The 15,192-nt window shown below is 41.4% G+C and overlaps 1 protein-coding gene across 1 annotated transcript in view; it reads left to right on the top strand.

Annotated features, from left to right (window-relative positions):
- Positions 1–10,171, top strand: part of CRIF (growth arrest and DNA damage-inducible proteins-interacting protein CRIF) — a 22,147-nt gene extending 11,976 nt beyond the window's left edge. The window contains exon 4 of the mRNA XM_070095906.1: positions 4,970–10,171. Within this exon, the coding sequence (XP_069952007.1) occupies positions 4,970–5,239 (270 nt within the window). The 3' untranslated portion in view covers positions 5,240–10,171. The remainder of the gene's footprint in view (positions 1–4,969) is intronic.
- The last annotated feature ends 5,021 nt before the right edge of the window (positions 10,172–15,192 follow it).

Below are 15,192 nucleotides of genomic sequence, written 5' to 3'. Positions count from 1 at the left end.
TATGGAACAGGTGGTAGGTTACTGAAAGCAGTTAAGGATTTGTACGAGGATAGTGAGGCTCAAGTTAGGGTATGTAGGAGAGCGGGAGATTATTTCCCGGTAAAAGTAGGCCTTAGACAAGGATTTGTGATGTCACCATGGTTGTTTCAATATATTTATAGATGGGTTTGTAAGAGAAGTGAATGCTCAGGTGTTGGGAAGAGGTGTGGGATTGAAAGATAAGAAATTGAACAGAAAGTGGGAGTGTCAGAGTTGCTTTCTGCTGCTAACACTGTACTTTTGGGAGATTATGAAGAGAAGTTCCAGAGGTTGGTGGACGAATTTGGGGGGGGGGGTGTAAAAGAAGGAAATTAAAAGTAAACATAGGAAAGAGCAAAGTGATGAGGCTAACAAAAAATTTTGGTAATGAAAGACTGGATATCAGATTGGAGGGAGGAGGTGTATATAGGAAATGAATGTGTTCAGATATTTGGGAGTTGACTTGTCAGCAGATGGGTGTACGAAAGACGAAGGGAACGATCAAATTGATGAGGGGAAAAAAGGTGAGTGGCACACTGAGGAGTCTGTGGAGACAAAGGACATTATCCATGGAAGCAAATAGGGGAATGTATGAGGGTATACTGGTACCAATGCTCTTACATGGGTGTGAAGCATGGGTGGTGAATGTTGCAACAAGGAGAAAGCTGGAGGCAGTGGAGATGTTGTGTCTGAGGGCAATGTGTGGCACAAATATTATGCAGAGACTCCTTAGTTTGGAGATTAGAAGGAAGTGCGGGATTTCTAAAAGTATTATCTGAAGGAGGGGTGTTAATGTTGCAGTTTAAACTGTAGTGTAAAGCACCCTTCTGGCAAGACAGTGATGGAGTGAATGATGGTGAAAGTTTTTCTTTTTCGGGCCACCCTGCCTTGGTGGGAATCGGCCAGTGTGATAATAATAATAAAAATAATAATTATCTAGAGGACTGAGGAGGGGTTGTTGAGGTGGTTTTGACATTTAGAGAGGATAGAATAAAATATAATGACTTGGAGGGCATATAAATCTGTAGCGGAAGGAGGTGGGGTAGGGGTCATCGTAGGAAAGGTTGGAGGGAGGGGGTAAAGGAGGTTTTGTGTCCAAGGGACTTAGACTTCTAGCACATGTGCATGAGCATGTTAGACAGGAGTGAGTGGAAACAAATGGCTTTTATGACTTGACATGCTGTTGGAGTGTTAGCAAAGTAACATTCATGAAGGGATTCACAGAAACCAGGTAGCCAGACTTGAGTCCAGGAAGGGGAAAGTACAGTGCCTGCACTCTGAAGGAGGGGTGGAGATTTGTTGCAGTTTTTGAACTGTAGTATCAGTATGCCTCTGGCAAGACAGTGATGGAGTGAATAATGATGAAAGTGTTTCTTCTTTCTTGGGTCACCCTGCCTCAGTGGGAAATGGCTAGTATGTTAATAAAAAAATTGAAGGCTAAGAAGAAAGTCACTAATTATACTCAAGCAGGGTGACCTGCAAAAGGAAACACATTCACTATCATTCATGCAATAGCTGTCTTGCAAGAACTTCAAATTACAATAGCTGATGTTTAAGAAAAAATCTATTTTGCTTTTTACTATAATCATTTGACTAATTTCCCTTTGCTGTAGTGCATTTTAAACTTAAAAATACAGGGTTTTGTTACAAATATTCTCACTCATTTTAGTAACTGTACTGTATATACAGTGATTTTTATGACTTGACGTGCTATTGGAGTGTGAGCAAGGTAACATTATGAAGGGATTCAAGGAAACTGGTCAGCCAGACTTGAATCCTGGAGGTGGAAAGTACAGTGCCTGCACTTTGGAGGGGTGATAAGATAAAATTTTGTTCGGATTTTTAACCCCGGAGGATTAGCCACCCAGGATAACCCAAGAAAGGCAGTGCATTGTCGAGGGACTGTCTGTCTTATTTCTACTGGGGTCCTCAATCTTGTCCCCCAGGATGCAACCCACACCAGTCAACTAACACCCAGGTACCTACTTGCTGCACGAACAAGACAGCAGGTGTAAGGAAACACATCCAGTGTTTCCACCCCTGCTGGGAATTGAACCCAGACCCTCAGTGTGTGAAGCGAGAGCTTTGCCAGCCAGGCCTCTGGGCCCTGGGGATGGGGATATTTGCAGTTTTGAACTGTAGTATGGATGCCCCTCTAGCAAGAGAGTGGTGGAATGACTGATGCATCACCCTGCCTTGGTGGAAGATAGCTGATTTGTTGAAAAAAGAAATACAGTGAAACCTATGTATTTGTTATGTCCTCATACACTAACTTCTACTTACTCAGTACTTTATAATTCATCCTTTCCTCACTTATGGTAATCTATATGTGCATGAAGATCTACAACAGCAAATCCCCTAAAACACTTCATAACTCAACAAAAATCTGTTATTAGAATGATCACACATACTCCCACTGTTCAAAAATGAAACAACCACACTTACTATTGAAACTTACTTTTACAGAATGTGCTGTATATACAGTACAGTAGGGCCCCACTTTATGGCGTTTCACTTTACGGCATTCAGCTAATATGGACAGTATGTTTATTTTTTATTATTACTATTTACTATTACAGTGGACCCTCGAATTTCATAATTAATCCGTTCCAGAGAGTGTGATGAAAGTTGAAATTTATGAATGGCGAAACCATTTTCCCCATAAGAAATAATGTAAATCAAATTAATCCGTTCCAGACACCCAAAAGTATTAATAAAAAAAATATTTGTTTTTGCATTAAATATAGACTTACATACAGAAAAAATGAGACATCAAGTATAAAACAAAAAATAACATCACACTTACCTTTATTGAAGACTGTTGTTGGTGTATGGAAGACAGGAGGAAGGGAGAGGATGGATTAGTTATACTATTGTTTGGAAGGGGAATCCCCTTCCATAAAGACTTTAGGTAACAAGTCCTTATCCGGGGTTACTTTCTTTCTTTGTTTTTTAATGCCACTAGGACCAGCTCGAGAGTCACTGGACCCCAGTTGCTCAAAAAATTGTTCCAGATAGCTCTGTTTCTGGCGTCTTTTTAAAATTTGCCTCAAATGGGACATTGTCATTGTACATGTTGCCGACATGGCTTGCAACAGCTTTGTCAGGGTGATGTTCCTCCATAAACATTTACACCTCACTCCACTTTGTACAAATGTTCTTAAGCTTTGAAGAAGGCACCTTCTTCCATCTGTCTTCTCCTCTGAAGCAGTTTTCTCAGCTGTGGTCCGTTGCTGTTGCAGATGAAGGTCTTGCAGCTCTTCAGTGGTTAGCTCTTCATTGTGGTCCTCCACCAACTCTTCCACATCCTGGCCACTCACATCCAACCCCGTGGAATTCGCCAATACCACAGTTGATTGCACAACAGGTGTAGGATCGACAGGGTCAGCCTCAAACCCTTCAAAATCTTTGTCCCTTCAAAATCTTTGTCAAAGACAATCTGGCCACAATTTTCTTCAAGCAGAGTTCAAAGTCCTGGAAGTCACTCCCTGCCAAGCCTTATTTATAAGGCCTATGCAATGGAGAATATTGAAGTGATCTTTCCAGAACTCTCTTAGGAGCAATTGAGTGTCTGAGGTCACATCAAAGCACCTTTGAAACATTTGGTGTTGAGTTTTTTGAAGTTTGAAATGATGTGCTGGTCCATGGGATGAATGAAAGGAGTGGTATTAGGGGGCAAGAATTTCACTGTGATGAAACTAAATTCCTCCACCATTTGGTCATCCAAGTCTGGAGGATGAGCAGGAGCATTGTCCATTACCAGGAGGCACTTGAGTGGCAGTTATTTTACCAGGAGGTATTCCTTCACACTCGGGCCAAACACTTCATTGAACCAATCAAGGAAAATTTCCCTGACCTATACCTTACTGTTAGCCTTCAACATGACACACAATTTACTCTTGGCGATACTGTGTTTCTTGAACACTCAGGGATTTTCAGAGTGATATACCAGTAAAGGCTTCACTTTGAAATCCCCACTAGCATTACCACAGAATATGAGTGTTAGCCTGTCTTTCATAGGCTTGTGTCCTGGGAGTGCTATTTTCCCCTGCGTGATGTAGGTCCTCTTCGGTATTTTCTTCCAAAAGAGGCCTGTTTCGTCACAATTAAACACTCGTTGGGGGATGAATCCTTCATCTTCTATGTAGTCCTTGAATTCCTGCACGAATTCTTCTGCCGCATATTTGTCAGAACCGGCAGCCTCGCTATGCCTTACCACACTGCTTCTTAAATCTCTTAAACCAGTCTTTGCTGGCCTTAAATTCACCAATATCAGCACTTGTTCCAGGCATTTTCTTTATGAAATCGGCATGCAACTGCCCTGCCTTTTCACAAATTACTGACTGCATAACAATATCTTGTTAATTACAGTGGAACCCCGGTTTTTGTCTGGTCCGGTTATCGTACAATTCAGTTTTCAACCACTTTTCGGCAAAATTTTCCCCGTTTTCGTACATCCGCTCAGAAATCATCTGTACCAGATGCGTCCACCTGCCTGTGGGACGCAGTCACTCATACATTCGTGCCTTTGTTACTTGTAGAGGGTGGTAGTGATGGTGGTAGTGGTTGTGAGGGTGGTAGAGATAACTTCTCTTCCCTCTCCCCTCCTCGCCATCTTCCATATGTTAACAAGAGTCTTCAGTAAAGGTAAAAAGTGATTTAAATGTTCATTTTTCCATTTCATTAGTGCTTTTTATTTATTACTCATTGTTTTCTGTATGTAAAACTATGTATTTTTTGTTAATATTTTTGGATGTCTGGAACGGATTAATTGGACTTACATTATTTCTTATGAGAAAAATTACTTCAGTTTTCGTACAAATCGGTTTTCGGCCGACCTTCGGAAACGGATTAAAGATGAAAACCAGGGTTCCACTGTACTGTACATTAACTTATTAGATTTCCTCCATTTCTTACTGTGAAATAAATAACTGTTCACATAAATTTTCAGGAAAAGAAGGAACGTCTTATTGAGGAAGTGCGAAGTATTCTTGGCTATCGCATTGATCCCAAAGATGAACGGTTCAAAGAAGCTCTGCTGAAAAAAGAAATGGAAGATAAGAAGGCATCCAAAGCTGCTAAGAAGCTGGCACGACAGCAACGCTTGATTGAGAGACTGACTGAAGCATCTGCTGAGGTTCCAAGTGCTGGCAGGTCTTCTACTGATGATGAACCAAATAGGGACCCACCCAGTAATACATCAGGGTCACCTGAAGTGTAAACATTGCTACCTTCTGGACATTCTTCACTTACCACCTGAAGTAAAGAATTTACAAATATTATGTTCAGCAGAAAGTGGTAAATCTGTATGGGTCATACAGGGTTTGAGGAATGGTAGGTAACCAAGTTTGATCTGAGAGAGAGGGAGAGGGTATCTCCAATTTCTTGGATCAAGAACATTTATCAGCTGTCAAGGCACCCACACTTGAAATGTAAGTGTAGAGTCCTTATTTAAATACTTGGCTACAGTAAGTTTTAATTCTTTTTTTTTTAATGAAACAGAGTTAAGTGTTGGTGCAGAGTAGTAGCAATGCAGAGGGCATTACAGTGAAACTTCTTATTAACACACCTCTCATTCTGAAATTTCATCAGTTTCAGACAAAAATTGACCAGACAAATGCTCTACTGGACAAAGTATTGTTATTCCGGATATTGTCTGTAGCAATAGTATCAGGTTGTTTTTTCAAGTATCAGACCAAGCTCCTTAACTCCAAAATTTGTTCAGTGTGGGCCAAAGTGGCCACATTGTGGTCTTGGCTGTTTTTTTTATTCCCTGAGCCATAGGTCACCCACACCTGTTTGATGTTTGTGCTAACTCATGCTTATACTTGTTATTATCTCTACTTTTCCTTGGATTTTGAGCATTTTGTGATACTTTTATGAACATATTAAGTAAAATGTAATTAACAGTGGCCTCTAAAGCAAACAGTGGTGTCAAGACAAAGCGTGTGGTTCTCAGTAATCTACATCTCAGTCATCTATGTTTTTTCAGTCTTCTACATCTCAGCTATCTACATCTCAGCCATCTACATTATTTTCACTATTAGAGCTTTTTTTTTTTTTTTTTTTTTTTTTTTTTTTTTTTTTTTTTGTTTTAGTCCTGTTCGGCGTGATGTTAAGAGCAGGTTTAAAATTTTCACCTGCAAGGATGGCTTGCCGCTTGGTCTCTTCTCATTCCGCTGTCCCGTTGAGAAGTCCTTCAATACTAGTCAGATCTTATAACTCTTTCTAACCAGAACTAAGGTGCCTTTAGGCCACCCCACTGGTTATGCATTCTCTGCTGCACTATGGAACCTTCCAAGGCCTTGACTACATACAACTCAATTTTCGAAGTTCTTTATTCAGAATTTTGTACGTTTTTGGGGACATAACTCCTCTCCAGGTAATTATCACTGCTCCAAGGACAACTTCTTGAGGGTCAATAGGCTGTATGTTGATTGTAGTAGATGGCGACACAGCGTTGTCCTGCGATTCGTTGTAGAGATGAAGCTGCTGGGTCGCCCAAAGGGCAGCCCAACATCTAATCTGGCCAGTATCATAGTACTCGACCTTCCGTTGATACTGATCCGCCATAGTTGAAATGCTGGAGTCGCTTGCTATCTTCACGTCGAGCACGTAAGCCTTCTTGTTTTCCAAGTCACAAATTAACAGGTCAGGCTTATGTGTGCCAAGGGCTGTTGGAATATGTGGCTCCTTGACCACTGCATGCTTTTTCGTTATACAGTCAGAGGCGATAGCATCCATGACATTATCATGTCGTCGGACCCGCTGTCCATGAAGCCGCGGACAAACCTGGAGAAGGTGTCCTAAGGACTCATGCTGCTCACAACCCTCGCAGGTTGTGTTAATCTGTCTTCATCCTCTCGCATGCCTTGTCTTAGTTGGCATCAAATTATGTTTAATCTTCAAAGCATCAATATACGTGGCTCCCTTAATCAAGCTTGTTCCATTTGTCATCCATCGATGAACTTGCGGGACCAAATGATGTTCTTTCAGTCCAGCCCCATCTAACGAACCCACCAAGACATTCATCCATTCCTTGAGCTCCTGCCTTCTAATTGTCACCACCACATTTTTCACTCTACTCCTCCCTACAAACCTTAATGCCTTCAGGGTGTTTGGGTGCAACGCCAGATTCCGTATAATGTGATCCTCAGAGTTGTGAAATGCATCCAACCTGTTTCATCGCAATATAGGAACCTTTGTTAACAAGCAAATACATCTCAAACCTCCCGCAGCTGCCGGAGCATAGAACACACCAACCAATGTGTCTTTTGGTAACTTCAGCCATTTTCTCACCATCTGCCTGATTACTTTGTCTGACGTCCTCAAGGTATTCTGACAGACGCTACCAAGCACCATAATATGTATGATGCCAGGAATCAGGTGCTTATTCAGTATATATAACCGTTGTTGTGGTTTCAGGGGCGCCTCATCAAGCGCTGTAAGTTTCTCATGCAACTTTTGTATATCTGGCTTTCCCCTACCAGCTGAAGAAAAGTGCATTCCCAAATACTTGTACACTGCTGTTGGCTGCAGAGAATGGACTTGAGCTCCATAAATCTCTGTTTTATGAGTCGTATCTACATACCACTTCTTCATTCTTGGAACTGTTTGGATCTTCAACGTGGCACACTTCTGTGGATTTATTTCCAACACCGATACTTCTAAATACTTCAAAAACAGCTGCAATTGTGCATGAAGGCCCTGCTCAGACTCGGCAACCAAGACCACATCATCAGCAAAAGCCAAAGCAGACACTTTAGACTCGGCATCACGTATTGGCCATCCAACTTGCTCATTTAATGCCAATAGTGCTTCATTCATTACTATATTAAAGAGGATACATGATAGAGGGTGCTTCACACCTCTACACACATTCCCCTCTTTTCCCATAACCTCAGTAGACGCATCCTTATACGTTGACATAATATAACTGATCACCAAGGGAGGCACATTATGAATCTGAAGTGCCCTCCTCACCGAGGAATGGTTAACCGAGTCATAGGCTTTCTTTACATCTAAAAATATAGCATAAAGTGGCTTAATTCTCTCTTTACTCTCACTAATTATTGCATCCAACAACATCACATTCTGGGCCAGGCCATCTGTGGGCAGGAACGCTGTCTGCGCCATATGGAGGGGAACCCAATGGACATATCTTGCTGCCAGTATTTTATGAAATACTCTAACGATGATACTGGATATAGTGATGGGTCTGTACTGACCTGGTTCTTCCGGACAATCAACCTTGGGCAGCAAGACAGTTCTGGCCTTCCTGAATACCTTCGGTAGGTATCCAATATACAACCAGATGTTAAACAAATCAACCCAGAACTGTTCTGGAAACATCCTTAGATCTTTAGGCTTCCATCCATCAGGACCTGGCGCAGAACTGCCATTGGATGCAGTTACCACTCTCTTAAACTCAACTTCAATAGGTAACTGCAATTGCCATAATTGTTCTTCAACAAGTGTCCTTCCCAGTCTTGCATCTTCTTCAGATGGTCTTGCAAACAAATTTAACCAAAAGTCTTGCAATTGCTCCTTAACCACAACTTGCTGATCAGGGGCACCCAAGTGCCGCCATCTTCCTTCAAGAACCATCCTCGCACATTTGGTTTTATCCTTATTATACAGCTTCTGCAGATCTCTATACAGTTGTCTTCTTTGAGCTCTTCTACCACCCCTATTGTTGTTATACTGGGGGGCATTTCCTCTTCGAGCAGCACCACCTTTATTCTTGGACACATATGTAAGCATAGCCTCTGCCATTTCATCCAATATACGTACTCTGAACAGAGGTAACACACTCATCATTAAAAACATCAAGACCAAACTCCCCATATCCCTCCCGCATCTTCTCCACACAAAGTGTAACAAAATGTATCATGTTCTGTAGTTTCTGACATGTGTTCGTGTATGCACTAGTGTTAATTGTGTCCAGTAGGTGCTGTGTTAGTGCATGTACTGTTGGAACACTTAGATTGTGGGAGATTTCAACTCCGAACAACCTTTCCCCACCCCCAATTTCATTGCTTCGCGCCTCCTGGCAGTCAACATCTTGAATCCTTCACATACCACCACCTTCAACAGTCACTTCGGACATAAATCTATCAACAAGAATTCTATATGAGACCACTCTCCTGTGGCCCTTAATTGCCTCCACCGATCTCCCGGTGTGGACTCTCGCCAACAAAGAATTTATCCCTGCAGGGACACCTTGACCAGCACTCCTGGCCTCTCTCAGGATCTTTGCCTTGGCCATAGCCAACACATACTCCTCCTCTTAGACCATCTGGTCTTCACATGGGCAACCGCCCCCTCCACATCCCTATGATATTCGTCGGGATGCTTGCTATGCATATGAATGGACAATCCACTCTTACTCCGACACACCACACCACACACAAGGCATCGAAATGGAGCTCCATTATCAACCGCCATCATTATTGAGGACAACTCAACATAATGTTTTGCCACGTACAGAACTAGAATGGGTCATGCCCACTCTTATTACAACCCGTAAAAGCTAAATTCAGAATAAAAGGCTCTGCATGTGGCAGTTTGTGCAGCTTTAGTCGCAGGCGGACCGATTGCCGAAACTCTCAGCCCTAACCTGCGTTACCGACTCCCACCTGGATTATATCCGGAGGTACTGCACGAGGATCTTAATCACTCAGTCTGAGAGAATAGTAAGTGGTGCACCAAATGCTATTTTCTGAGAACAAGTGACTTCAAGTCATTAAGAGAGTCTTTGGTTACAGTTCTACAGCAGTTTACACCTCATTTCTCCACTATGGAAAGGTAAGTAAAATTATTGCAAATTATGTAGAGTACTATAAAATTACAGAACAGTACTGTACTGTAGTACTAAAGAATACAGTACCCGTATTCTGAGTGTCCAGTTGTCGTCTGCATCATCGGACCAAGTCCACTACTTCAGAAGACAACTGGACAGATATGAAATATTAATTTCATAATTCAGGAGTTGTAGACAGTTGGTATTATCGTATATCCCCTTCCCTCTGTTAGTCTGTTAATGAGAGATTTTACTGTATTTTACAACCTAAACTGTATGCATATAAAATTAGATTTTCTGAGAGCCTGAAATGTTTATGTATATTAGCTATTAATAAAGAAATACACCAAAGCTGTTTATATCAATGCAGTTTCAAGAGAATGTGCAGAGCAGCTCAACATAAACATTTATTGTAGTGACATGATCTGGGCCATTGATGCAGATACTTAAACTTATTGCTTTATGTGGTTGCATTATTAGCTAAATCTTCATCAGTATGAGGCGTGATCTAAAGGTTTCTGACGGAAGATGTACTGTACTCTGGATTCTTATACAGTAGGGCCCCGCTTTACAGCGTTTCGCTTTACGGCATTCCTCTAATATGGTCATTTCAAATTATGACCAAAACTCGCTATACGGCTCCCCCCACCTGACTTTCTAATACGGTCACCGCACCCCACCCGGTTTGTTTACATTGTCTGTGAGATCCGTAAGCACTAAATCTCTCCATTATGTCTGGAAACTCCAAAATTTTAAGTGTTTTTAAAAGTTATTTCATATTTTATATATACTCTGATAATTATACTTATGTATACCTGTACTTAAATAAACTTACATACTGTGCTGGCATGCAGGTACACATTAAAAACAGTAAGTGTTTTATGTCTCCAGACGTCATATTAGTAATGATAATAATAATCACCGAGTCATTTAAATGTCGTATATTACGTTAATATACACATTTTCATTAATCAATCTATGATATTTTTTCAAAATTATATAATAAACACGATACATAACATATAAATATGATAAATACACCCCACAATAGAATAAATAAATATGAGATGTCCTAGCCAGATAACTTGTACAAGTGATGCCAAAAATAACATTTTCTCTAATCTAACACAAGAGAAAATGTGTTACTGTGGGTAACTGTAGAAAATTATTCCTTTCGTATGTATGTAAGTTAAGTTAAGATAAGATAAGATAAGATTTCGTTCGGATTTTTAACCCCGGAGGGTTAGCCACCCAGGATAACCCAAGAAAGTCAGTGCGTCATCGAGGACTGTCTAACTTATTTCCATTGGGGTCCTTAATCTTGTCCCCCAGGATGCGACCCACACCAGTCGACTAACACCCAGGTACCTATTTGCTGCTAGGTGAACAGGACAACAGGTGTAAGGAAACGTGTCGAAATGTTTCCACCCGCCGGGAATCGAACCCGGGCCCTCCGTGTGTGAAGCGGGAGCTTTAGCCACCAGGCCACCGGGCCACAAATACAGTTACATAGATTATCATACATAACAGCATACGTGTAGAGAACCTGGGATAACCCAAAAAAGTCAGACAGGTTGACTTATTTCCATTGCCTTCACTCAGAGCGTCATTTCTTCTCAAAATGATGTTACATGAGAATGGGAGTGTTCTTCTTTATTTATTCTACCGTATCAATGTATAGACAACCTGTACACAATGTAACTTGTACACAAATCAGACCTGTACACTTTGTTTGTTTACAAAACTTACCTTCGCCTGGTTTGTTTACATAACTGCGCCTGTCCTCTCTCATGTACTCATTCTTTCTCTCTCATTTATTCGTTTTATCTCATTTACTTACTCCTGACCCTACATTAAGACTACAAATATTTTAAGGTAAGTAATGAGTGAACTGTATATACATTTTATTGCTCTGGGATGCTTAAATATCATAGAATATATGTGTGGGTGGGTTGGCCTGGTATGGTAGCCCGGCTGACTACCATACATACCACACTTGATTTTTTACAATAAATACTACTCATCTCACCCTAGATTAAGACTATAAATATTTTAAAGTAAGTAATTAGTAAACTGTATGTGCATTTTATCACTCTGGGATGCTTAAATGTAATAGAATATTATGTGTAGGTGGGGTGGCCTGGTATGGTAGCCCGGCTGACTACCATACATACCACACTTGATTTCTTACAATAAATACTACTTGTCTCACCCTAGATTAAGACTATAAATATTTTAGTGTAAGTAATGAGTGCACTATGTGTGTATTGTACTTTTTTATTGTTTTTTTATGCCTAGTTCTATTGTTAACTTAATATATGTTAGTGTAAACTTGTTATCTAGTATTTGTATGCATTTATAAGTGGAAAAAAGGGTGTTCCACTTTACGGCGATTTCTGCTTTATGGTGGTAGCCTGGAACCTAACCTGCCGTATAAGTGGGGCCCTACTGTATTGGCTTAGTGCTTCCTATGAATATAATCTGTGGAGCTTTACTGATTTTTTTGTGAATTCAGGATAATAATAATGAGTCAAAATGTGCAGTGATTTTGGTGAGGAAGTGGTGGAGGCAGACTCCATACATGATTTAAAGAGCAGGTACAATAGGGCCCACGAGGCTAAGGGGGGGGGTGAATGAGGTAAGTGTCAGGTTGAGATATGGGGCCAGGAGCTGGGCCTTGACACCTGCAACCACATATATGTGAGTACACATGCATATGTATAATGTTTTTATATTTTGCTGCATTAGAATTCCATGACTGTCCATAAGTAATCCTTGTATGTGCATTGAGATTGAGGGGACTTGCAGTAGGACACTAAGGTATCTATCTCAGATTGCTTAGTGACTGAATTACATTTAGTTATTGATTGTTCAATGACTAAATTATATTTAGTTTTTTAGGTATCCAAAGGGGTACCTTAATATGGTTGCCTGATTTTTTTGTCCTTCAGGGTTTTTGTTTATAATATGGGAACATTTCATGCAGTCAGCTTCAAATTTTTATTGTTTGTGTACCATAGATAGGGAAAGGTTCATGCAACTACTGGCTTGTGCAAGTGCTCTCTAGCAGTGTTACCAGTTTTAGTTTCTGTGTGATAACTTGAGAAACTCTCTTCTGATCAGCTTCAGACTTTTAAAACTGGTGTGTTTTCCTCAACATAAGGTTTGCACTGTAACTGGCCTGTGTAAGTCAAAATTTGTTAATTTTATTATATAAATTACTATATTGATTTCTTTTCAATAACTGGAGACTGCATCTTCTGATTAACTTCAAGCCTTTCCTGCTGATTCATTTTATGAGAAGGATGATATTCTATAAGTTTAGGCGGCTAAAAGAGGTCAATATATCTGAAATGCGTAGGGAGACACTGGTCAGAGAAATAGCAAGCATCGAACTTAAACTAAAGGAATCTTATAGGAGTCAGGAATTGCGGGAAGAACTAAAAGCCATAAATGAAATCGAAAGAAACCCAAAGTATTTCTTCTCCTATGCCAAATCAAAGTCGAGAACAACGTCCAGTATTGGGCCCCTACTTAAACAAGATGGGTCCTACACAGATGACAGCAAGGAAATGAGTGAGCTACTCAAGTCCCAATATGACTCAGTTTTTAGCAAGCCGCTAACCAGACTGAGAGTCAAAGATCAAAATTAATTTTTTATGAGAGAGCCACAAAATTTGATTAACACAAGCCTATCCGATGTTATCCTGATGCCAAATGACTTCGAACAGGCGATAAATGACATGCCCATGCACTCTGCCCCAGGGCCAGACTCATGGAACTCCGTGTTCATCAAGAACTGCAAGAAGCCCCTATCACGAGCCTTTTCCATCCTATGGAGAGGGAGCATGGACACGGGGGTCATCCCACAGTTACTAAAAACAACAGACATAGCCGCAGTCCACAAAGGGGGCAGTAAAGCAACAGCAAAGAACTACAGACCGATAGCACTAACATCCCATATCATAAAAATCTTTGAAAGAGTCCTAAGAAGCAAGATCACCACCCATCTAGAAGCCCATCAGTTACACAACCCAGGGCAACATGGGTTTAGAACAGGTCGCTCCTGTCTGTCTCAACTATTGGATCACTACGACAAGGTCCTAAATGCACTAGAAGACAAAAAGAATGCAGATGTAATATATACAGACTTTGCAAAAGCCTTCGACAAGTGTGACCATGGCGTAATAGCGCACAAAATGCGTGCTAAAGGAATAACAGGAAAAGTCGGTCGATGGATCTATAATTTCCTCACTAACAGAACACAGAGAGTAGTCGTCAACAGAGTAAAGTCCGAGGCGGCTACGATGAAAAGCTCTGTTCCACAAGGCACAGTACTCGCTCCCATCTTGTTCCTCATCCTCATATCCGACATAGACAAGGATGTCAGCCACAGCACCGTGTCTTCCTTTGCAGATGACACCCGAATCTGCATGACAGTGTCTTCCATTGCAGACACTGCAAGGCTCCAGGCGGACATCAACCAAATCTTTCAGTGGGCTGCAGAAAACAATATGAAGTTCAACGATGAGAAATTTCAATTACTCAGATATGGTAAACACGAGGAAATTAAATCTTCATCAGAGTACAAAACAAATTCTGGCCACAAAATAGAGCGAAACACCAACGTCAAAGACCTGGGAGTGATCATGTCGGAGGATCTCACCTTCAAGGACCATAACATTGTATCAATCGCATCTGCTAGAAAAATGAGAGGATGGATAATGAGAACCTTCAAAACTAGGGAGGCCAAGCCCATGATGACACTCTTCAGGTCACTTGTTCTATCTAGGCTGGAATATTGCTGCACACTAACAGCACCTTTCAAGGCAGGTGAAATTGCTGACCTAGAAAATGTACAGAGAACCTTCACGGCGCGCATAACGGAGATAAAACACCTCAATTACTGGGAGCGCTTGAGGTTCCTAAACCTGTATTCCCTGGAACGCAGGCGGGAGAGGTACATGATTATATACACCTGGAAAATCCTAGAGGGACTAGTACCGAACTTGCACACGAAAATCACTCACTACGAAAGCAAAAGACTTGGCAGACGATGCACCATCCCCCCAATGAAAAGCAGGGGTGTCACTAGCACGTTAAGAGACCATATAATAAGTGTCAGGGGCCCGAGACTGTTCAGCTGCCTCCCAGTATACATAAGGGGGATTACCAACAGACCCCTGGCAGTCTTCAAGCTGGCACTGGACAAGCACCTAAAGTCGGTTCCTGACCAGCCGGGCTGTGGCTCGTACGTTGGTTTGCGTGCAGCCAGCAGCAACAGCCTGGTTGATCAGGCTCTGATCCACCAGGAGGCCTGGTCACAGACCGGGCCGCGGGGGCGTTGACCCCCGGAACTCTCTCCAGGTAAA

This window comes from Cherax quadricarinatus, chromosome 51 (genome assembly GCF_038502225.1).
Source record: "Cherax quadricarinatus isolate ZL_2023a chromosome 51, ASM3850222v1, whole genome shotgun sequence".
NCBI classification, from domain to species: Eukaryota; Metazoa; Arthropoda; class Malacostraca; order Decapoda; family Parastacidae; genus Cherax; species Cherax quadricarinatus.
This window is presented reverse-complemented; position numbering and strand designations above follow the sequence as displayed.